This window comes from Sturnira hondurensis, unplaced genomic scaffold (assembly GCF_014824575.4).
Source record: "Sturnira hondurensis isolate 20B ecotype Veracruz unplaced genomic scaffold, ASM1482457v3 Scaffold0008761, whole genome shotgun sequence".
NCBI classification, from domain to species: Eukaryota; Metazoa; Chordata; class Mammalia; order Chiroptera; family Phyllostomidae; genus Sturnira; species Sturnira hondurensis.
The window spans coordinates 1,657,273-1,681,524 of NW_028081392.1; the positions used below are offsets into that span (position 1 = coordinate 1,657,273).

General features: G+C 43.2%; 1 protein-coding gene across 5 annotated transcripts in view; it reads right to left on the minus strand.

Moving 5' to 3' along the window:
• Nucleotides 1-159: 159 nt before the first annotated feature.
• The window catches only part of ASCC1 (activating signal cointegrator 1 complex subunit 1), a 152,379-nt gene continuing 128,286 nt past the window's right edge, over nt 160-24,252 (minus strand). For 4 of the 5 annotated variants that reach the window (XM_037055839.1, XM_037055837.1, XM_037055840.1 and 1 more), the window contains 2 exons: nt 7,888-8,046; nt 5,539-5,828 (listed from right to left, as the gene is read on the minus strand). In XM_037055839.1, the coding sequence (XP_036911734.1) occupies nt 7,930-8,046 (117 nt within the window). In that variant the 3' untranslated portion in view covers nt 5,539-5,828; nt 7,888-7,929. Of the gene's footprint in view, nt 247-5,538; nt 5,829-7,887; nt 8,047-24,252 lie in introns of those variants that run through there. The other variant, XM_037055838.1, reaches the window with a different exon arrangement.

Genomic DNA, 24,252 nt, shown 5'->3' on the forward strand with positions numbered 1-24,252 from the left:
CCTTTTCTCCCACCCTGCGGTAGTCGAAGCAAACGCTATCGTCTTCCTCAGCCCTTCTCCGGCGAGGTCTGATTCTGGTGACAGTCGGATAGTGGGTAGTGGCTGAGATGTGACCTGGTTAGGAGATGCACTTGTCTGAAAGAGCCCAGCGCTGGACGCGGAGAGGAAGAGAGAATCAGAGAGGCTGCGCCAACAGGGGCCGTGTCTGTAACTGTAGCATCAGCATCACGTTTGACATCATCATACCTGGTTAAAAAAAAAAAAAACGGAGGGGGTAGATTTCAAAGGGAGGCGCTAGATGAGAGCCGCCAACGCCAGCCAGCCGCAGCAGAGCCCAGCCCAACCCAGAACTCAGGGAGTTGCAAACCTGGGAATCCAAACAGGAGGCGTCCCTGCTGTCTTTCCAAGGGTGGAAAGCAAGAAGCGGGGCCCCAAGCGTCTCCCCAGGGAAGATGGAAGAGGGGAAGACACGAAACTCTCCGGTTACACGGCCAGCCAGGCTCAGGTGTCTAAAAGGGAATTTGGCCACAGACACTCTTTCTCTCCCCTTGCTTCCCACCCAGGGGGCCTGTGCCACAGCCCTGACAGCTGGCTTCCTGCAAGCTGTGTCTCTACGGTAATGGGTGGCTTTGTGAGGACAAAAGCCATGTAACGACTGGCTGGGAAAGTGTTCTGCCTGAGAACTATTGCTCCGCAGCCCCACATGCTCTGTTCAAGGAGAGGCCTGGGCACTGAATGGCGGGCAAACAGAGGCAGATGTCCTCCTGCCCAGGCAGCTGTTTAAGGGCCGTCACCCCTTTTGTTAGCTCTTCCTAGGGCAGCCCTAAAAGGCAGTGCCGGACCATCCATCTGCCTTGAGATGCAAATTTGAAAGAGGCACATTTGCTCCTGGTTTTGACTTCAAGTTGATTTTAATAAGCCACCGGGGAAGGGGGCCAGCGGAAGGGGACTGGCTTTGCTTGAAGTGTTATGGTTTTTGTTAACATTGTGGCCCTTATCACGCCTGCAGAAATGTGTTGGCATACGAGCTGGGAAAACTGGGCGCGGTCCCAGTATCACAGCGGAAAGGAGGTGAGCTTTACATTATAAATAAATTGAAGAGGAAAATAATCTGATAGAACACAACACTGAACTTTTGGGACCCAAGCCCTAGATTGTGTTTTTATAAAAAGTAAATAAATAAAAAGAACTTGGCTGCTATGATCTTTAAAAAAAATCAAAGGCAATGAAAAACATGATCTTAATCAGTAGGAAAAAACAGAGTTTATAAGGTTCACAGTCACCCTGAGTCTGGCCTGGCAATTCTGAATGCACTGAGGCTTGGGCCAGGGTCCCCTTGGGAAAACAAAACAAAAGCTTTCTTTCCCTGTTTCCTTTGTCCTTTCAGTTGGAAGTAGAGGTGGTGCCGTAGTAATGGGGACACGGCCACTGACGTCTTCATCTCACAGTACAGGAAGCAGCTTTGCAGGTCATGCAGCCTCACTGTACAGAGGAACAAGTTTGTTGTCTTGTGGGCTGGGGTGGAGCCCCAATTCCTCTCTGGGTTCTGGGCCCATCACCAAACCTATTTTCTGCCTATAAATTAATGATAATACCACCTGTTAGAAGCTTGCTGTGAAATTCAACCAAATTGCATACTATGCCTGGGCGTAGTGGGAATTTAAAAAATGTTAGTTCTTGCTTTGACCAGTGTGCTCAGTTGGTTAGGCATAGCCTGAAGAGCATTTTCCAGTTGAGACACCTGCCTAGGTTGCAGGTTCGGTCCCCGGTTGGGGCATGTATGAGGGAACTGATCAATGTTTCTCTCTCACATTGTTGTTTCTCTCCCTTCCTTTCTCCCTCCCACTCCCTCTCTAAAAATGAATGAATGAATGAATGAATGGATGAATGAAAAATTTAAAACAATGTCCAATCGGAAATGTTTCAACAGCCAAACCCAGAAGCCAGCTCACTGCCCATCAGTCAGAGATCAACTACTTAAGTTATAACATATAAACACAATACACTTGTGCAGACATTGAAAATGATGTAGACACATCATCTAAGGACCACTAATGTGACCCCCTGCACACTGCTGGGTGAGAAAAGCTCATCGCAAGATCATGTATACTGTCATCCCTCGGAAGGAACAGAACATAACAGTATAGCAGCTCTCAAACTTTGTGGTCTCAGGGGTCCTGTACACTCAAAAATTATTGAAGACCTTAAAGAACTTTTACGTGAGATATGAGGGGGCACCCCCCAAACCCTGGATTTATAAGAAAGTTGTGTATTTCCTCTTACATGCTTAAACTTTAGTCACCTTCAAAATACTTTCCATTTGATGCAATACACCTATTGAGATGTTTTCATTGGTCAAAACAGTTTTTGAACTTGCTGACTTTATTGTCTTTTAGTGCTTCTGCCGTTTTTGTTTTACCTCTTTCACATCAGCAAAACATTTCCTTTTTGAGGACTTTTTTCATTCAGGGAAGCAAAACAATAAAGTTGTAGGAGGTGAAATAAGGTGAATAGGGACAGTGGGGCACGGGGTGATGCTGTTTTTGGTCAAAAACTGCTGAAAACTGACGGTGTGGGCAGATACGCTCGTAAATTACCCATTGTGAAATGGGCAAATATGTTGAGTCTTCAGAAAAATTCACTGAAGCCAAACACAGCCTCTTACAACAACGCCAGCTGGTACACTGATACAGGTGGGTTCCTAGCTCACCTAGCAGAAGAAGTCTGTACTACAAGGGGCCCACACTCCAGAATATGATTCTGGGGGGTTTTTGTACCCCCATACAGCTTTGGCTCTAATTTACTATACTTGAAAATAAAACTAAGCCTTCCTCTCAATTTTAAATATTTTATTTATTTTTAGAGAGGGGAAGAGAGAAGGAGAAAAACATCAATGTGTGGTTGCCTCTCGCACACCCCCCACTGGGGACCTGGCCTGCAACCCAGGCCTGTGCCCTGATTGGGAATCAAACTAGCAACCCTTTGGTTTGCAGGCCAGCACTCAATCCACTGAGCCACAGCAGCCAAAGCCTTCCTCTCAATTTTGCTGTGAACCTAAAACCACTCTAAAAAATATTAAATTGTTTTTAAAAAAACAAGAATTTTAAAAACATTTAAAATAACAATGAATCATTACATATTAACAAAATAATGTATTTTATTAAAAACAACTATATATTCCCCTAAAAAATTAAGTAAGAAGAATGGCATCATTTTACATTTTTGCAAATCTCTTTAATGTCCTGTGGTACCAAAGGATCACAGGTAAATTCGCTTCTACATTATAGCAAGTGTATTACTGCTTGGGCTGGCATAAAATACTGCAGGCCAGGTGGCTTGCACAGCAGAGATTTACTTGCTCAAGGTTCTGGAGGCTAGAAGTCCACAATTAAGGTGTTGCTGGGTTTGTTTTCTTACTGAGGACTCTCTTCCTGGTTCACAGACGGTCACCTTCTCGCTGTGTCACACTGGTCTTTCTTCTGGGCACGCACACAGCTGATGTCTGTGTATCCAAATTTCCCCTTCTGTTCAGGACACCAGTGAGACTGGCCTAGGGTCCATCCATTGTAACGGCTTCAGCCTCCTCTTGACCTAATTACCTCTTTGAAGGCCTCATCTCCAAACACAGTCGCATTTTGAGGCAACTGGGAGTGAGGGCTTCAACATGTGAGTTCTCAGGGGACATGTCCAGGCCATAATAGCAGCCAAAACTGAAATTGCTAGTAAGAACCCAGTAGAAGCACTGAGATCTAACTGAATTAATCCTAAAAACACATATTTATACCCAAAACTTTCCAACTTACAAAACTGTAGAAAACACAAACATATACAAGCACATACGGCATTAATCAGGGTGATGTCACCGTGCCATGTAGTGTCTGGAAAACTCCACTGTACACCAGCGAGACTGAGCGTGAAAAAGGCAATGATACCTTACTAGTCCTATGGAAATAATGTGGACCTTGCACACAGCCCAAAATGTTCTGAGGGGCTCCCAAGCGTCCAAAGACCACATTTTAAGAACCACTGGTACAAGTTGTATGACGCCTGGCAAATTTCTTAACTTTGTTAAGCCTCAGTGTATAAAATGAGGATACTGATAACACCCGGTGAAGTGGGCTACCATGAACATTAAATGAGTTCATACACAAAGAAATAATGAGAGCATTCAGCCAGTATTAGCTGTCATTATTTGTGAAAAATGTCTTAACAATATATGTGCACAGGCAATAGTAACCTCTGAATGATGAATTTATTTTTTTAACAAATACTCAAAGTACAACATACATTGAAAAAAGCATAGTGTGTATATAGCTTGATATTGTACACAGTGAACTTATTTTAAAATAACGTTGTATTCGAAACAACCAAAAAAGCAATAAAAGCAGTCACAGCAGCACCCCTCCTCTCACCTACCGCACCCTCGGGCCTGGACCTTGGGGCGAGCACGAGCGGCATCTCTCACCTCCACGGGCCTCAGTGCCCTCAGCAGGGAAAGGGCCCAGGGAGAGAGCAAACCTGAACAAAGCTCTGTGTCACTGTGCGGCCAGATTCTCACCAGGGTCCCAACTCTGGAGCTCATTTAAAAATAAATGTTTTTAAGTCCTGGCTGGTGTGGCTGTTGATTGGGCATCATCCCGCAGGGCAAACGGTCACCAGTTCAATTCCCAGTCGGGGCCTATGCATGGGTTGCAGGTTCGGTCCATGATCTGATTGATGTTTCTCTCTCACATCAATGTTTCTCTCCCTCTCTTTCTCCCTCCCTTCCCCTCTCTCTAAAATAAATAATATTTAAAAATCTTTAAAAATAAATGTTATTAAGTAATATTTATCATGTCTTTATGATGGGTATGGAGTTCATTTGGGGGTAACTCATTATGCCCCCTCCAAAAAAATAAAAATTATTCTCTGTAACAAAGTTCACAGTATAACAGTATTAATCTTGTGTCACAATTGGGGTGAGAAATTCATTTTCCCTCTTCCTTTTCCAAGAACTGAGGGTGAAGTTGGTGCCTCAGAAACCAGCAGCAGCACGGTTAGGTGCGATGAGATCTGATTACAAACAGGGCAGCAAACCCCCCAACATTCGTGCCATTACACTTCGGTGAGAGGGGACTCTGAATCTTGAGAAGTTCTTTTGGCTCCATCAAAAATTATTAACCCTCTACCACTGCTGTGCTTTCACAAAGTTCTACCCGGTGCCAGCGGTCAGACAGAGACCGGTGAGAGAGCAGAAGCACCAGGACGACACGGGGGCACTGACCCCCCGTCGGCCTCCCTGCCCGGTGCCTCCCTGGAGAACCATTCCCACGTGCCATCTAACCATCGGTGGTGAGCAAGGTAAAAACCAACTTCGACTAAAGAGTGAGTATTACTAGCACAAAGCTTCTGGGGGAAAACCAGTCCTACAGGCACCAGTGCGTACTCGCTGGATCGATGGTACAGCTCCACCAGTGAATAGGTGATGGCAACACTGAATCCGAAACACACGCTAGTGGGGTCAAACCATAAAACTATGAAAATATTAAAAGACACGGCTGCTTTGGAAATCCGTTTATTCACAACTGATCTGTGCAGTCACAGTGCTAAACAAGCTGAGTGTTATACACAACCCTCACTACGTAGTGACCTTAAAACACAGGGTTCAGAATCCAACTTCTTAAACAGAAAGTAAAAAGCAAAGTAAGAACAAGGAAAGAAGAAGGAGGAGAGGACGTGGCGGGAGAAACGATGTGAGGAGGAGGAGGCAGCACCTTCTGCAGCCGACATCTGCCCAGGGAACTCTGCGCAGTCCCACTAATACCGTCTTCGTTTCTCTTGCTGCTGCCCTGAGAAGGAAAACATAAAAGGGCTATTTAACTGCGACTGCACCCACGGCGTGGGAAGACGAGGAGTAGGGTAGGGGGAAGGAACAGGAATCTAATAAACATAAAAAGGTACCAAATTCAGAAGAAAAAGAACGGATCAAACTAAAAGGTAAAAGTCTTAACAGTTTCTTTGGCAAAGATAAAATTCTGAGTAGTCAGAAACTGAAAGCAGGGTCTGGAAGAGAGATTTGTGCACCCGTGTACACAGAGCACCATTCACAAAAGCCAAGCGGTCAAGGAACCCAAGTGCCCACTGACGGATGAGTGGGTAACGAATGCGGTCTCTACATGCAAGGGACTATTAGCCTGAAAAAGGAATTCTGACGGTGCCACAAATGGATGAACCTTAAGGACATTATGGTAACTGAAATAACTCAGTCACAAAAAGACAAATACTGTACGCTTCCACTTCTTTGTGGTATCTACTGCAGTCAGTCACAGAAACACAAAGGAAAAGGGAGGTTAGTGGGGAGTCGTTCAATGGACACAGGATTCGGGTGAGAAAGCTCGGGAGGTGTCTCACAACAACAGGCATGTGCTCATTCAGCACTACTGAAATGTACCCTTAAAGATGGCTAAGATGGTAAGTTTTATGTTATGTATTTTATGTTACAATAAGAAAGAAAATCTGGGAGGTGGTTAAAATTCAGGGTACAGGTGAGCACGCCTAAGGAATCCCGGTTCACAAAGCTTTGTGTGAGTCCTGTATCCCAGGCACATGCCTCCTGCTGGGCCTGGGATAGTGAACGACCATAGCCTCCGTGGCTCCCACTCTCCACGCCTGGTCTGCCAGGCACCTTCCTTGTCCTGCCTGGCCTTCCTGAGGACCAAGCAGTTTACACAGTTCTGGAGAGCCCAGACTGGCTGAGTTCAGAGCCCAGCACTATCCACTGCCTGGTTATGTGGGCTTCAGCTGGCTGCCCAACCTCAGTTTCCTTATAAGCAAAATGGACTGTATTATTACCTCCCTCATAGTGTTGTCAGTAATAATAATATTGACAATATTTTAATAGAATTATGAAGTATGAAAATAATTTAATAATATTATTAAGTATAATAATAATATGTAAACCCTTAGCACAATGCCTGGCCCATAGCAGGGGTTCAAAAGTGCTTGTTTTTATTACAAAAAATTTAGGGTACAAAGGTAAGGGGGGAAAAAATCAAACCTTCCAAAAATTATAAGTATTTTTATCTAGATGGAGAGAATAATAAAACCACACCTTTAATTCTTTTAAAGAATTAATACAAACGACTTCAATGGCTCGGACAAAATCAGTAGGTATATAAGAAATAATGCAGACCTGACTGGCGTGGCTTATGCTTCAGCAGCATCCTGCAAAGCAAAGGGTCGCCATTGATTCCTACCCAGGGCACAGGCCTGGGTTGTGGGCTGGTCCCCAGTTTGGGCGAATGCAAGAGGCAACCAATCGATGTTTCTCTCACACATTGATGTTTCTTTCCCTCTCTTCCTACTTCCCTTCCTCCCTCTCTAAAAATAAATAAAATCTTTAAAAAGAAGAAGGAAAGCCCTGGCTGGTGTAGCTCATTGGATTGAGCACAGGCCTGTGAAGCAAAGGGTCACTGGTTCGATTCGCAGTCAGGGCACATGCCTGGGTTGTAGGCCAGGCCCCCAGTGGGGGACACATGAGAGGCAACCACACATTGGTGTTTCTCTCCCACTCTTTCTCCTTCCCTTCCCCTCTCTCTAAAAATAAATAAATAAAATATTTAATAAAAAAAGAAAAAGGAAAGAAAGAATGTGAATCCGAACTCCAACGGGCTTCAGAGGTACATTTCCAGAGTTCCAGAAAAAAAATTTGATCCTGTAAAAGGTGAACAAGCCGAGGGTTACCTGCACAGTTCTCTTTGGGCCCACAACCACCCTGGCTGAAAGTCTGATGACAGCGGATAACTACAGAAACACTACAGAGTCCACGGGGGACCGCCCAAGAAAGTCACCATCCAAATTTCCGCACCCCTCCTGGGCAATTAAAATGAAGATATTTATCCTCAGCACCTTATGAAGATGTCTGATTTCTACTGCTTCCCAAGGTCCACCTCAGGAGAAGTCAATCTGTCCACAGGAGGCATAGTTTCCAAAGCTGTCCACTGTGAACCTCTGAGAGATGTGGACTGAATTGAGCTTCAGGGTACCAAAGTAGTAGTTCTCAAACAGCTGAAAAGAAAGAACAAAAACCCAGAATGAATACCTAAAGGAAAGTACAGATGGAAATATCACACATTTTCTTATAAAAACACCAGAGCAATCTCAATAAACTTCTCGTGCTTTTTCTTTTCAGTATTTTTCTCACAAATGATCCTGGGGAGGAGGGGTGAAACTGGGAGTGAGGAAAGAACAGCAGCTCTTCTCTCTGATTAATCTTAACGCTTCTTCCAACAAAACGCACTAGAGAAAGAGGTCTGAAGAGTTAACTCCAAAATATCTACTGAATAGATACGAATGAGAGCTTGTTACAAATATCCTCTAACTCACAGGGCCTAACAAAGCTGCTATTATGACTTTCAGTTTTGCAGGATCCTAGTTTTGTTACAGTCAGAATAAAATTTGATATAATACATTCCTCTATCTAGTCAACACATTTATTAGAAGCACTGGCTACAATAAATATAAGATAAGATTCCTGACCTACAAAAGATTTGGACAACCAAGTAAAGAACACAAAACACTTTCACCCACAAAACAACAAGAGCCACATTTCAACTGGATGATATAACAAGTATAAATTATTATATTTATCAAAAACCCTTCATTAGATTTGAATTTAAACCAGAATCCTAAAGCAGATGCTCTTTACTACAATTCTTCCTTTAAAAACTTTATGGTGTTGCTCTGGCCGGGTAACTGAGTTGGTTGGAGCATTGTCTCAATATGCCCAGGCTGCAGGTTTGATCGCCTGGTTAGGGTGAAATAGGGTGTCAGCAAGGGTCCCCAAAGTCCCCACAGTTAAGATATTTTGCATATATCTATGTCAAGTTGATGGTTAGCTAAGAGCTGTGCTACCGCCCCAGGGTGAACAGTGTATACATGACTTTCGAAGTGTATGGTGACTCCTGACTAGCTGGGAGAGCTTACAGCGCCTGCGCAAGAGGTAGGGAGGCAGAGGCCCCTGCTTCACAGAGTCACGCTTGCCCTGACTAAGGATGGCAGCTGAGAGAGGATGGAACAATACGGGGAAACTGGCAAACATAGCTCTTCGTGGGAGAAGTTGGAGAGGAGGTCACATAGGAAGCTGCGGGTCAGGACTGAAACTAAGGGCAGCCAAAGAGAAGCATGGCCCACTATGGGAGAGCTAGGATGTAATTAGGTAGAGAGAGGGGCTGTTAAACCATGAAGACCGAGGAGGAGATTCAGTCATGCTGCTGGTAGTGAGATATGAGTGTAGAGGAGAAGGGCCATGATGTATCAGCCGTTCTGGGGAGATTCAGCCACGCAGCAGTACAGACAGGAACCACGTGAGCTGTAGGCGCTGGCTCGCCATAGGAGGAAAGATGCAGCAGCCATGCGAGAGGGAGCCATGAGCAAGCAGTTACGTAGTCTGCAGTCCGGATTCAGCCATGCGGCCTGGACCAGTAAGAAAATAGGCATGCTGCTGCTTTGGGCCACGTGGTCTGGGCTAGTAAGAAAGAACAGCATGCTGATGCTCTGACTGTGCCCATTCTAGCTGACTCCAAAGCCACCAAGGACCTGTCTTACAAGACGCTGACCTGCTGCTTTGCAGACCCTGTCTCTATCTGGACTCTTCAAACTTGGGACAGAGAGGCCATTCTACTGAGACTTGTGCCTTTCCTGGACTTCACCAGGATCCACTGTAGTAACATGGCACATATTTTCCTGGACTAGAATATGGAGGCTGTGGACAATGGACCCCAGAGCCTGAGAGCTGCTGCAAGACTGTTTGCACAGCCGGCTTGAGCACAGATAAGCAGATGGGGAACTTCGGGGGTTTTGGCTTATAGCCTTTTTGGGAACAAGGGAAGTGCTGGCTCTCGTGGGAGAACAGGGCTCCGAGCTGAAGGGCGTCCAGTCGCCCCAAGGTTGGAATACTGTAAATAAAAACCTGTTTGTTCCAATACTAATTGTTGTGTCACATGCCAAGGCACCACGTGAACAGGTCCATTTGCCTGGTTACATGACACATACAAGGATCAACCAATGAACGCAAAAATAAGTGGAACAATAAATCAATGTTTCTCAAATCAATAAATTAAAAACTGATAATAAAATTGTAATAAATGGATAAATAACCTTCAAGTGTGTCAGAGGGAGAGTTAAGTCAAACTCTGAGACAGACCTGCTCTTGTGATGAGCACATTTATAAGGCAGAATCCAAAATGACATCAGCATTCATCCCAGGAAAATTAAGCCACGTTGCTTATCTAACTAAATTAGATAAGGATTGTCAAAGAAGAAAGGGCTTACCTTCTTCTGTAAAGATGCAAGAGTTGTTCTTTCTCAAAATGTCAACAAGATCCCAAGAAAGCCTTTCGATCCCATACCCAACAATGTCTGAGTAGAACCTCAGGGCAGGACCCCTGCACGTTAGCAAGTGACTGTGTCTTCTCTTAATTGTATACAACCTCCACAGCCATGAACTTCAGACACTGTCACGTTTCCTCTTCCTGCAATTAATGGCCTAGGAGAATGCCTGGGGTTCATTAAAGACTAACTCTATAAAAGCCCCGTAAATATTGATTCTTCAACATGACATCAACTTGACCCCACAGATCTATTTAAAGGCTGTGTGTACTGCACTGTCTTGTCTTTTGGAAAGGTGATCAGTTCTTGCCTTCATTGATTTACACAATTAACTCCTCTTCCTGGCTTTGGTAGCCTGTTCAAACCATATCTACCCTTTGTATAAAGAAATGCAGCCCAAAAAGGTTATCTGTTAATCACTTTGCTGAACGTTAATTTGAAGTGAAAGCCACATCAGTGAGACCGACAGATTTACAACTTTGCAAACCAAAGCCTTATAGATGCAAAGCAGATGTGACCAAAGAAGCAATAAAAGATGAAACAAAACAATACTAAAAGGAACTCCTAATACTTTCAACGAACTACTTTTTAAAGATTAGCAGTCCTGTTTCCAAGTGATGGGGACGTCATAGCTAGAGCTGGAAAGTGACCTGCCTCTGATTTCACTTTGTAAGCACAGTACGAGACTCCGCAAAGAGGAGGAAGGAGGGGCTACAGGAAGGCAGAAATGGGCTTTATGGGCCACGCCAAATAAACCAGGTTAGATACTGAAACAGTCTCTAAAAAAGAACAGTGAGAAATACTAAGGCTAGAGACGTAGGAGAATTAAATCCGATTAAGAGAGACTGAGGGTCAGGTTCAGAAGTTAGACTTCATTCTAGACAGGGAGGAACCAAAGAAGGCTTCTGAGTAGACTGGTGGCCTAAGATGAAAACCCTGTTTTAGGAAATTAATCTGTGTGCGGGGAACAAGAGAAAAAAAAGAAAGAAAGAAAAGGAGACCAGGGTAGTAAGTTTAGTCATGAGAGAGATACTGCCTGTTGACTAAAGTACTAGTGATGGGCCTGGAGAGATTGGAGCAGATGTGAAATACTATGAAGGAAACACAGAAAAGATTTTGTGACTTCCTAGATGAGAGGGAGGAGGTAAGAAAAGGAGATGAGAAAAATCATAAATGACATTGTGAATATAAGAAACATCCAAACCTGTAAGAATTTTTATTAGTTTATTTGAGCCAAACTGACAATTGCTGGGAAGCAAAATCACAACGGATGAAGAAAATGCTCCCAGGAATGGTAGTTTTGCACCTTATTGTATACATTAGCATCAAAGGAGATGTAAAGGAGTTACATGAAACTCACTGGTGATAGATTAGAGACCGGGGAGGAAAAAGCAAACAGGGGAAATCTCTAGGACTGGATAAAAAGTAAAACAAATGGACACATACTTCTTTTCCTAGTGAATATAGGATAGTTAACCATTAACTCCAGACCAATAACAATAAGGAGTCCTGTAGTCTCCTGTTTTAGTGGGAAACTGTGCCCTGAGACATCTGGAATAAGGAAATCGCTCTGATATTCCAAAGGTAGGTTATCCTAGATGTAAAAAGACAACAGACAGACTCAGTTAACAGAAAGACTGACCTTTATCAGGGAAGATACTGGCCTAGGACTCCACCACCCACCATGACTCGCTTTCAGTCAGGTTTTAAACTTCAAACCACCTTATGTGGTTATTTTAGGTCTCTGAGTCCGTAAGGCCGCCCGCCACACAGGCCTTCCCTGAGCTTCTAAGGTTTAGGATGTGGCCCCTCTTCCATCCACAACAGGTTAAATGGGGTATGTGAGGGTACCATTAATAGCAATCAAACACTTCTGAGAGGATCCTGTTTTATGGGGAAAGAAGAAACAAATTCAGGTATGTTTACACATTCATGGCTGTATCTTTAGGTGGATGTGTCCCTTCTCCAACTAAGGGTTTTCCTAGTACATTGAGAATATATGTTAAAGACATGAAATCTGTGGCACAGTTAAGTGGAAGTCTATTAGCATAAGAAGCTTTATAGGCCTTGACTGGTGTGGCTCACTGGGTTGAGTACAGTCCCACAAACCGAGAGATTGCAGGTTCAATTCCCAGTCAGTGTACATGCCTGGGTTGCGGGCCAGGTTATTGGGTGGGCGTGTGCAAGAGGCAATCAATCAGTTTCTCTCACACATTAATGCTTCTCTCCCTCTCCTTCTCTCTCCCTTCCCCTCTAAATAAATAAATAAATAGATAAATAAATAAATAAAATCTTTTCTTTTTTAAAGCTTTACAGATACCCATTTTTTGGAATAGTAGTTCTTTATATATTAGGAAAAATGAATCCTGTGTCTGTGTTATAATTGCAAATGTATTTCCTCCCAGTATGTCATTTGCCTTTTGACTTTGCTTATCATGGTTTTTACCATGTCAACCTAAAATTTTATAAACTTGAATGTATCACGGTGGGGAAACAGCACCAGGTATTAGACCCATGGAGTCAGACCAGATCTCAGTTCAATAACCTCAGTACTGGAGCTCTGGTTGAGAAAGAATTCAGAACCAAGACTCGGACTGTAAGAGAAAGTTTACTCAGAAAAATCACAAAAGTAGAAGAAATGATTCATAGAAGAAATGGGCTCAGGAGACAAGTTACAGGTGCAAAAGAAGGGCCCTTGGAGTTTAGGAGAAAGAGAGAGGCAAGGAAAACACGCCTGGAAGGAGGAGGTGGGGAAAGGCAAGGTGGGGATTCCTAGGGAGAGCCACACCGGGTCCTTTTGACTTGAAGTTCTTTTTCTGAGGCTTTCCAGGTGTGTGCGTTCACAGTCTTGGTCTCTACTGATCCACTACCAGAGAAGGGGTCATCAGTCAGTGCAGCTGGTTCTGATGTCAGCCATGGCATCACTTCCCTGGTTTTGCTGCTTTTCTAGGCCTGGAGCAGAATCACAACTGAGGCCTAGATGTACTTGATGCCGGTCAGAACTTCACTGCACTGAGGGCTTAATGCTTAGGGGCTGTTCTCTGGCTCCCTCGTTCCTTCCCCCTCTAAGGAAGTCTAACCCACATGACTAGCAACATTCCGGGAGAAGAAAGGTCAGGGGAGGGTCTGAACCACATGACCAGTAATATGAAAGGTCAGGGGGTCTACACTGCACGACCAGCAATTTGCTAGGGAAGGAAAGGTTACCCTGGTAGCAAGGTCCTTGTTTTCCCAGTTTTGCCCATTACCAGACGACCTGCCCTGGTGACCTTCCCACCTGCCTGGCTTACGTTCCTTGCTCTGCTCACGCCTATCTCACTGCCCACCACAATAACAGGAGATTTTTAAGTCAGAGTTACCTAATGCCAATATTGTTATAGATTAAGGGATTAAAACAAACAGTACATACATAAGTACTGACTACAACACTGACACAATAAAGACCGTCACAGCCAACATTTACTGAGCAAGCACGAGTGCCAGGCGTGATGCTGTGGACGCTATGTGACCTCCCACTGCATCCTCACAAACCCACGAAACCAATACTATCACTAATCACCATCATACAGTTGAACCTGAGGTTAAAAGGTTTACATAACTTGTCCAAAGGTATATAAGCAAATAAAGGGTGGGAAATTGAAATTCATAATGCTGGGGGAAAAATAAAATTTGAGATTCAAACCCATGCAGCCTAACTCTAACCCCCGAACTCTCCAGCCTTTTTCTGTGGGTAATGTCCCTGAAAACACGGCCCTGCTCAAGTCACAGTGAGGAAGCCTGCCCCACACATCTCCCAGACTGAAATAAACATGTTCTTCCATTTGTTACTCCTACTTCCACGTCCCCTGGACCTGGTTTCACGTTCAAATGGCTCTAGTTCAGCTGGAAGAAACTTAATTGAATTCCGGATGAAAATAAACACAAATCAACTAAATGGCTCCATTTAATTAAGCACCTGAATGGGGAAAGAGGAAAAAGCTTCAACTACAAGTTTAAAAACAGAAAAAAAGAAACTTGGTTGCTCTTTCTAGCCTAAAGTAAATCATGAAGAGAAAGTGCTCTATTGTTTTGAAAATAAAAGCCCGACCTGAAAAATTTAAATTTAAAAAGAATCACGTCAAGGTTTTTAAATCAAATTGAGTCTTTTCTCCTCACTGTTGTTTTATAACAATTCCCTTGGGGATTTTGAAACCCAAACCATTTTCTTTCTGAAAACATTTCTCTGTGACACATGCTGCATAAAGCCCTGTTGTAGTGGAAACCGGCATTTTTTAAATCCCACTGTAAAGGAACATAACAATGAACAGCTACATAAAACTACAAATATTTTATAAGAAAGTGAAAATAGAATTTAAGACTGCCAATATTTGTGGTATCTTTTGTAACATTAAAAAAGAAACAACAGGCCCCAAATGTAGTCATTTGCCCCCACAAATGGTAAACTAAGGCTTTTTAAAAAGATTTTATTTATTTACCTTTAGAGGGGAAGGGAAGGGAAGGAGAGAGGGGGAGAAATATCAATGTATGGTTACCTCTCATGCGTCCCCTGCTGGGAATTGGCCTGCAACCCAGGCATGTGCCCTGACTGGGAATTGAACCGTGATCCTCTGGTTCGCAGGCCCATGCTCTATCCACTGAGCTACACGAGCCAGGGCCTGGACTTTTTAAATTTTATTTTAGGGAGAAAGTGGGAGAGAGAGAGAGAGAGAGAAAAAGAGAGAGGGAGAGAGAGGGAAAGAGAGAGAAGGAGAGAGAAGGAGAGAGAGGGAGGGAGACGGAGGGAGAGAAACACTGATTTGTTGTTTCATTGATCTATGCATTCATTGGTGGGTTCCTGTACTCATATGCTCTGTCCCGAGATCAAATCCGAAACCTTAGTTAGCATATAGGGATGATGCTCTAACTAACTGAGCTACCCAGCCAGGGCCAGTAAACTAAGACTTAACCACAGTTTCAATCTTCCCCAAGAATGTACTGTTAAAAAGTAAATCTGAAATTTTTTGATTAGCACTGGTGATGTAATCCGCAAGGTGAGGCTTTTACCATTCCCTTCAGGCCCCAAAAGATGTCCTGGCCTGAAACACTCCTTTTCTTTGCTAACAACTTTCTTGCCCCACCCTCCTCCTGCCTATAAAAACCCTCCATGTCCTAAAGTGTCTCAGAGTCCCTCTTTGCTTCCTACATGGAATGCTGCCCGTCCGGTTCGTGAATGGCTCAGTAAAGCCAAGTAGACCTTCAAATTCACACAACTAAATTTTTGTCCTTTAACAGTGATAAGTACTGATTTGCATAATTTAAGAAGAAAATTTAAAACCTAAGGAAGTATGATATTTGAAAGCTGTTATATACATACCCAGATGCTCTCTTTTATTGAAGATTCCTAGCATCTTCAGAAAATTAAGCAAATAAAGAGAAAAACGTGGACCATCAAAATAAAAGGTTTTTGGTCAAAACCAAGGCTTTCCTGAGAGAAAACTGCAAGATAAAATCCAACCATCCTGCTGTCCCTTGCTCATGCAATCTGCGAAGCCCGCCATGTTTAGTGTGCACATGTCTGTTTCCGAGGCAGGACGCAGAGGGAATTACTGATTTCCAGTAATGCAGAGGTATAACTGAAGGAAGACAGACAGCCAGATTGAAAGGCTAACTTCCTTGTGTTCATTTCAGACCTCCTGCTCCTCCTGCTCCTTCCTCCTGGGCCCTGTGACAAACATCAAGGACAAGAAATAACTCCACACATGACTAGGCTGCAAGAATGAGACTGAAAAGCTCAGAGAGGGGTAGATTAGAGGGTAGAGAAAAACCTCATATCTGTGACCGCAAGCCGCAAAAATGAATAAATGGCCAATCTTCAACAGCATAATGACAAGCATGCTGGGAAAACCTGCCCATTTGGCTTTCTAAATGTGGCTCATTCTCTTTCTTCAGTCTCTTCCAAGATTTAAGGAAATCTACTTCTTGTGCTGGGTGGTTTCAGCACAAGACTAGTGAACTATTTGCTACCTACTATGCTTTCAACATAGAAAATGCCGTTGTTTTTTGTTTTATCTTCACCCAAGGACCTGTTTACTAATTTTAGAAAGAAAAAGGGAGGGAGAGGGAGAGAGGGGAAGAAGGGAGGGAGAGGGCAATGGAAAGGGAGAGACGGGGGATGGAAGGAGAAAGAAGCATCAACTGGTTACCTCCCAAAGCACTCCGACCAGGGATTGACCCTGCAACCTAGGTACATTCCCTAACCTTGAACAGAACTGGCAACCTTTTGGTGTATGGGACAATGCTCCAACCAAATGATACACCTGCCCAGGGGTGAAATGCAGTTTTGAAGTAAAAAATGAAGACTGACAATATGTAAGTCCTGAAAAATTTATAGTCATTCCTGGTGTACAGGTGGGGGGGGATACCCAAAAACCCCTGGAATTATCTTCTGGAAGTCAGGCCTCTTGTAGTACAGGCTTCCCCTACTGGGTGAGTGTTCTAGGAACCCATCTGTATTAATGTACCAGCTGGCATAGTTGTAAGAGGCTGCATTCGGCTTCAGTGAAATTTTCCGAAGACTCTTTCAATGCATTTGCCCATTTCACAATGGGTAATTTACAAATGCACTTGCCCACACCCTGCTGAGTATTCCGCACTTTTTGTCCCAAAACGGCACAACCCCCATGCCCCTCTCTCCCTATTCACCCAATCTCGCCCTGAGCGACTTTTTTGTTGTTTCCCCAATGGAAAAAAATTTCTCACAAAGGGAAACATTTTGCCTATGTAGAAACGGTGAAATAAAAAGCGGCAGAAGCACTAAATCACCAAAATCAACAAATTCAGGGTCAAGATGGAGGAGAAGGTAAACACACTGCACCTCCTCATCAACCATAGAATTACAACTAGCCCTCAAAACAAATAACATCCAAAACTGTCAGAAAATCAAGCTGTATGGAAGTCCGATGACCAAGGTTTTATAGAAGTTACATTTATCCAGACAGGTGGCTTTCCTACAATAGGCCACATTAATAAGACCAGGGGTCAAAGTAGGTGTACCTAACACAAAAACAGACACAGGGAGGCTGCCAAATACAGAAGACAAAGTAGTATGCCCCAAATGAAAGAAGAGAACAAAAACCCTAGAAAAAGAACTAAACCAAAACAGAGATAATCAACCTATAATATGCAGAGTTCAAAACACTGGTGATCAGGATGCTTAAAGAACTCAGAGCATGGCAACAACATAAAAAAGACCCAGGAAGGAATGAAGGTTATACTAAGTGAAATAAAGAAAAATCTATAGGGAACCAAGAGTAAAGGGGATGAAGCCAGTATTCAAATTAATGATTAGGAACATAAGGAAGAAAGAAGTATTCAACCAGAACAACAAGAAAAAAAATTCAGTAAAACAAGGATATTATAAGGAGCCTCTGTGACATCTCCAAATGTACCAACATCAAAATCATAGGGATGCCAGAAGCAGAAGAGCAAGAAACTGAAAACTTATTTAAAGAAATAATAACAGAAAACTTCCCTAATTTGGCAAAGGATATAGATATGCAAGTCCAGGAAGCACAGAGTCCCAAACAAGTTGGACCCAAAGAGGATCACACTAAAACACATCATAATTAAAATGCCAAAGGTTAAAGATAAACAAAGAATCTTAAAAGCAGTAAGAGAAAAGCAGAGAGTTACCTACAAAAAAGTTCCCGTAAGATTGTCAGCTGACTTCTCAAAAGAAATTCTGTAGGAAAGAAGGGACTGTCGATGAACAACAATTAAAAAAAAAGAGGGGGGACTGTCAAGAAGTATTCAAAGTCATGAAAAGCAAGGACCTATAATCTAGATTACTCCATCCAGCAAAACCTACATTTAGAATAGAAGGGCAGATAAAGTGCTTCCTAGACAAAAGGTAAAGCTAAAGTAAAGTAGTTCATCATCACCAAGCCGTTATTACATAAAATGTTAAAGGGACTTATTTAAGAATAAGAAGATCAAAACTATGAACACTAAAATGGCTATAAATTCACAACTATCAATAACTGAATCTAAAAAAACAAACTAAGCAAACAGCCCAAACAGGAACAGAATCATACGTATGGAGAGTCTTTGGAGAGTTATCAGCTGGGAGGGAGAAGGGGGATAATGGTGGAAAGGTGCATGGATTAAGAACCATGATTGGTAAGTACAAAATACACAGGGGGATGCCAAGAATAGTATAGGAAATGGAGAAGCCAAAGAACTTATATGCATGACCCATGGAGATTAACTAAGGAGATGATTGCTAGGGGGAGTGGGGGTAGAGTGGGCAAAGAGGAAAAAATTGGGACTTTAATAGCATAATCGATTAAATATGTATTTTAAAAAATGTGACAAGTTCAAAAACTGTCTTGAGCAGTGGGAAAAAAGTCTTGATGGCCCTGGCTGGTGTGACTCTGGATTGAGTGCCAGCCTGCAAACCAAAATGTTGCTGGTTCAATTCCCAGTCAGAGCACTTTTCTGGATTTGGGGGCATGAGAGAGGCAACTGTTTTATGTTCTTCTCTCACATCGATGTTTCACTCTTTTCCTCCTCCCTTCCTCTCTGTCTAAATATAAACAAACAAACATAAATAAAATCTTTTTTAAAAGACTGTCTTCACAGGTGTATTGTATCAAATGGAGAGTACCTTGAAGGTGATTGATTTTTAAACATGTAAGAATAAATACATAATTTTTATAAATAAATGCCATTTTTTGGTCCCCCTCATACATGAGTTTAACCCTTAGAACATAAATCTGGTACAACTGAAAATAAGTGCTATTGTTAATGCAAGTACTTCGAAGGATGTACTGGGTCCCATTTCTCCCCAGGAAAAAATGCTTTCTATTTTTTTCATGCATGGCAATTAGACTTTTGAGACCCAAAGTAAACAGGAATAACAAATGCATGATACTTTGAAGTTTTGCCAGTATTTTTCTCCCATAATCTGTTTTATCAGCTTCTAATTCTCACAGTTACCCCCTGCTTACAGATAAAAGTAACAGTAATAACACTATTTTGCACTTAATAATAAGCTCACCCACCTACTGCCCTACCAGGGATAGTATGAGGACAAATGGAAGATCATCTGACAAGCAGTGTGAGCTCCTTGGGAAGGCGCTCCCAGCACGAAGCCTTGCTGTGGTTAAATGCCACCTTTCACCCAAGGATCTATAAGCATTTCGGAAAGCCCAGCTCATTAACCCTTATAAAAATTGCTGTGATGTAAACAGCTGAGCATTATTACCCCCATTTAAAAGATAAGAAACAGAAACAGGCTAGGACCACCAACATTGTAATGTAAGTTTAAGAGTTCCTAGGAGCAAGCCCAGGGACAGGCCAGGAGAAGGTCGTATCCACAAGGAACCGTGTACGTGCCTTACAATTCAAGTAACAAATCTGTCCTAAAGAATGTCAAGTGGGGGAGTAATTCCATCCTGTACACAATCAGATAGTGAAGGGAGCTTTCACCTGCTTTTGTGGCCAAGATGTGAAGAGACAGGAAGGAAAATGGAGCTCCAACACACTCAAGGGTCAAAGAATCCTTCCATCTCCTTTTAAAATTTCACCTAGGCCACACTACTATGAATTCTTTCTAACTATCATTACAAAGAATACAACTGAGCCCACTCACTAAGCATCCACTAAGGTAAGACATGGTCTTCTACACACACACAACTTCACCTGGAAACGAAAGGTAGAGACTTCTTTTCTATTGAAGAGAGAAGTCAAAATGGTACTTAGGGCAAACCAGGCTTTAAAGCGTTCCTATCGATGATTCCTATCGATGATCACACATGGCTACTCTTTTCCACCAATTTCCCTGTTTTTAATCAGGGACCACGATTTATAAGGATGTTCTGTAGTTACAGAAAAATAAATTATAGGATGTCATTTTGAGTTCTGATTATTATTGTCACTCACTGATTATAACCATCAATGCATTGTCAGAGGAACCAAGAAGCAGGGTTTCCTGGGAAGAAAAAGGTTAGTAGGACTCCGACAGCTTATGGTCTCTGCAGCCACGATCTGGTTTCCCCGCTCTGTAACACCTTTGAAGAATGGGATAGGAATGTGCACTTCAGATCAATAAAGACTGGAACAGGAACATCCACTTCAGGATATACGAAGACTAGGGTTAAAAACACCTACTTCGGAATAAAAAACAATGTTATTGGCAGGTACTTACTATCCCAACAGGCCCAACTTTGCCCAAGGTGCCACTTTTAATCTGAAACCTCAAACTGCCACAATTAGCAGTGACAGAGCCAATAAATAGAGGATATAATGTTCTTCCAGAAGGCCTGAGACACCTCAGATCTAAGAAGCAGGTTAAAGGCCAGTCTGTGGGAGGAGTAGTTCCTAACATCAGTTGCCGCCATAAGGAAAAAAGCCAGGAAGCTGTAAATCGGTGGAAGAGCTGTGATTTTTCAACCCATCACGGTGTCACTCCTGCTTTGCACATCTCCAAAGAGTACCAAAAAACCTGCATGTCACCAGAGCACCAGTCCCACCTCTACTGACTAAAATGGCATGTGAAAGTCACCAAGCTCTCTGCACAGAATGGGCATGTGAACTTGAACTTCCTCCATTCTGCTCTTCCAAACGCTGTCTGTCTTGGCTGCAGTGAACATGGGGCGTGTTAAGGACCTGGCCTGATGTGAGGAGGAGCCAGGCAAAAGCCAGACAAACAGAGCCACGGGGTGAAGACTTTAAAACTTCCTTCAAATAATCACTCAGGGTTGCACTTTTGGCCTGAGCCGCATTGCTAAAGTAAGAATTATCAAGTTCAAGACTGCTGGTAAGGCCAAATGACCTATTAGAGAGTGAATTAAAACGGCCATATACAAACAGGATGCCAGGCAGTTCTGCTGAGCACTTCAATACTCAAAATACCAAGGGATTTCCCCTCCCTGCAGAGCCTTTCAATTTTTAAAAACTAGCAAGAAAAAAATGTGTGGTGGAGGTAGGAGGTAGGAGGTAGGAGGAAGGAGGAGAGATGAAGCGATGCTGACACAGCTGAAGAACCTAGACCTAACCTCAGCGCATACAAGCACGCTCTGCCCGTTCCCACAACAGCACGTACAATAGCAGCAGAGATGGGCCGCTGGGAGTTCGGTTTGCTGCAAAATTTCTTCCAGAGAAAGCTTTGCCTCTCAGGCCAGAAATATGACTGTTTTACCAGGACAAAACTGCCTCCCATGGCTTCTCATTAGCAAAGACTCTTCAATGCCCTAAGCCTGTGACCCACCATCCCTGAAAGTAGGTGCCCCTTTGGAACTAATCCAGATAATGTTTCTGCGGATCCATTCTTTCCTTCAGAAGAATGCCTCTTAATGTCCATTCAAGGATGTTACCATTCCTATTTTTGGCTGGGTCATCTTCCCTTCAGAAGAATGCCTCTTAATGTCCATTCAAGGATGTTACCATTCCTATTTTTGGCTGGGTCATCTTCCCTTAGGTATTATTCACAACTGTTCCTCAAACAACTGCAACAGAAGGTAAGTGTTTGGTTTGTGTACCGTGGATTAGAAAAGAAGTGCAAGTCAGCAGAAAGGAAGCCCTGAAGGGGGCCACTGGAACCGCAGCAGAGATGATTTCTCCTTGGCCTAGGGGTCACTAGGCAAGTGGCTTTAGGAATACTGGGCACAAAGGGGCTGACTATTGTTCCAAGCAACAAATTCAGAAAAAGAACAGTGAAAGAGGAGAAAACAAGATCATCAGGTTTAACCCATCTCTACTCAAACTTCCCCAACAGGAGAACAGCATCCAGACATTACAGAGTACATCAGGTGCCCCTCAGCAAGGCAGACAACAGCAAGACTATCTCCGCACATAAACAACTGTCTGAATAATACCTGGGTGTGTACTGGTTCCTTAGGAAACAGAAGAGGCTGCCACATGTTACCTTGGATTTTCAACTAAGTCATGTTATTAAACAAGACATGAAATACTTTATCCTCTGTCAGGACCATAGAGAATGCCTTCAATAGAACCCATGGAACACTGTATATTATAACACATACTACTTGTCTTCAATGTAGTTCAGATGGACTCCTTCCCCTCTGCAAAGGTGAGGGATGAGTCAATTAAGCAGAAGGCCTTGGAAGAGAGAGAGGGCTATCCCCACACATACATCAGGAGCTACAAGACCTCTACAATTTATCTTCCGCCAAGATGGAGGCATAGGTGGAAACACTGTGCCTTCTCCCACAACCAAATTTGAACACAACAAAGGTTTGGAGAACTAGGACACACCCAAAGACCAACCGTTCAACGGGGACAGTAAGAGAGGCGGAGCCAGCAGCGGAGCTGGGTCGGGCAGGACAGATCACCCGACCTAGGTGCGCAGGCAGCCCGGAACCAGTCGGGGTGTGGGGCAGACAGACCGCGGTCGCACATTCACGCACAGTGAGACGGACCACACAGGCCCCAGTGGGCGAACCCAGTGGTGGAGGGCTGACGGCAGTGGCACACTCACGTGCAGTGGAACGAAATGCGTGGGCCTGGTGACGGTGGTGGCTACGGTGGTGGCTGCGGCGCCGGGGCTGCGGTGGCAGGTGGCAGACGGGAAGCCATTGTCCTTCTTTGGCCCCGCCCCCACATACAACGTCACAACCCAGCGACTTAGTTGCCCTGTTCTAGTGAACACTTTAGGGCTCTGATCCTGCTACAGAACAGGCACGAACAGCCCAAAAGATGGTGCAAGAAGAATTCAAAGTCCCAGAGCCAATAACTCTAAACGACCGAGAAATTGCTAGCCTCTCAGAAGCACAATTCAAGACACTATTTATCAGGATGCTCACAGAACTGGTAGATTATAGTCACAAATTAGAGGAACATATGAAGGCTAAACTAATTGAAATGAAGGGAGATGCACAGGAAACCAATAGTGATGGAAAGGAAACTGGGACTCAAATCAATGGAATGGACCAGAAGGAAGAACAAAACATCCCACCAGAAAGGAATGAAGAAATGAGAATTCAAAAAAATGAGGAGAGGCTTAGGAACCTCCAGGACATCTTTAAACNAATTAGCATGGATATCAGAAAAAAGTGGAGTTTAGGAAGGAACCTTTGATAAGACCTCTTGCCAAAATATGGTCTGTGTTACATTGCTGTATTAGTGATAAAATATGGCTCCACCTCTATTCTTGATCATTAAAAGACAAAATTCATGAAAATACTATTAGGAAACTATTAGGGGCTTTTTATATTTTGCTAATAATAGAAAAAACATACTATATATTAAAGATCTGAAAGACTTCTTACAGGTTTCTTAGCACATCAGAAATATTTTTTAAAAGTGCAGTTTGAAATGCTTCAGTTTGGTTTTGTACGTTCATATTTTAGGCAATTGGGTTAGAGTAGGGGTGTGAGGAAGATGCAAATTGAAGTAGTACCGTATTTTTCAGACCATGAGATGCACCTAGGTTTTAGAGGAGGACAAAAGGAGAAAAATTTTGAAGCAAAAAATGTGGTAAAATATTTGATAACATAAATAACATAATTCACCAATGTAAATGTAAACAGAACTCAACAGCAGCATTAACAACCATTATTCCTCCAAAATGGAGGAGGGGGTGCATCTTATAGTCCAAAAAATACAGTATATCACCAGAACTTTTCCTCAGGCCCTAGCAGGTGTGGCTCAGTTGGTTGGAACATCTTCCTGTAAACCAGAAGGTTTGATTCCAGGTTAAGGCACAGATGAGAGGCAGCCTAATTGATGTTTCTGTCCTTCCCTTCCACTTTCTCTAAAAATCAGCATGCATGTTCTCGGGTGAGGAAAAATATAAACAAAAACAAAAAAACTGTTCCTCAGAATTTGTTTACGTGTCACTTTGCCTGGAAAGTGAGTCTCAAAAACATTAGTGAGGGCAACCAA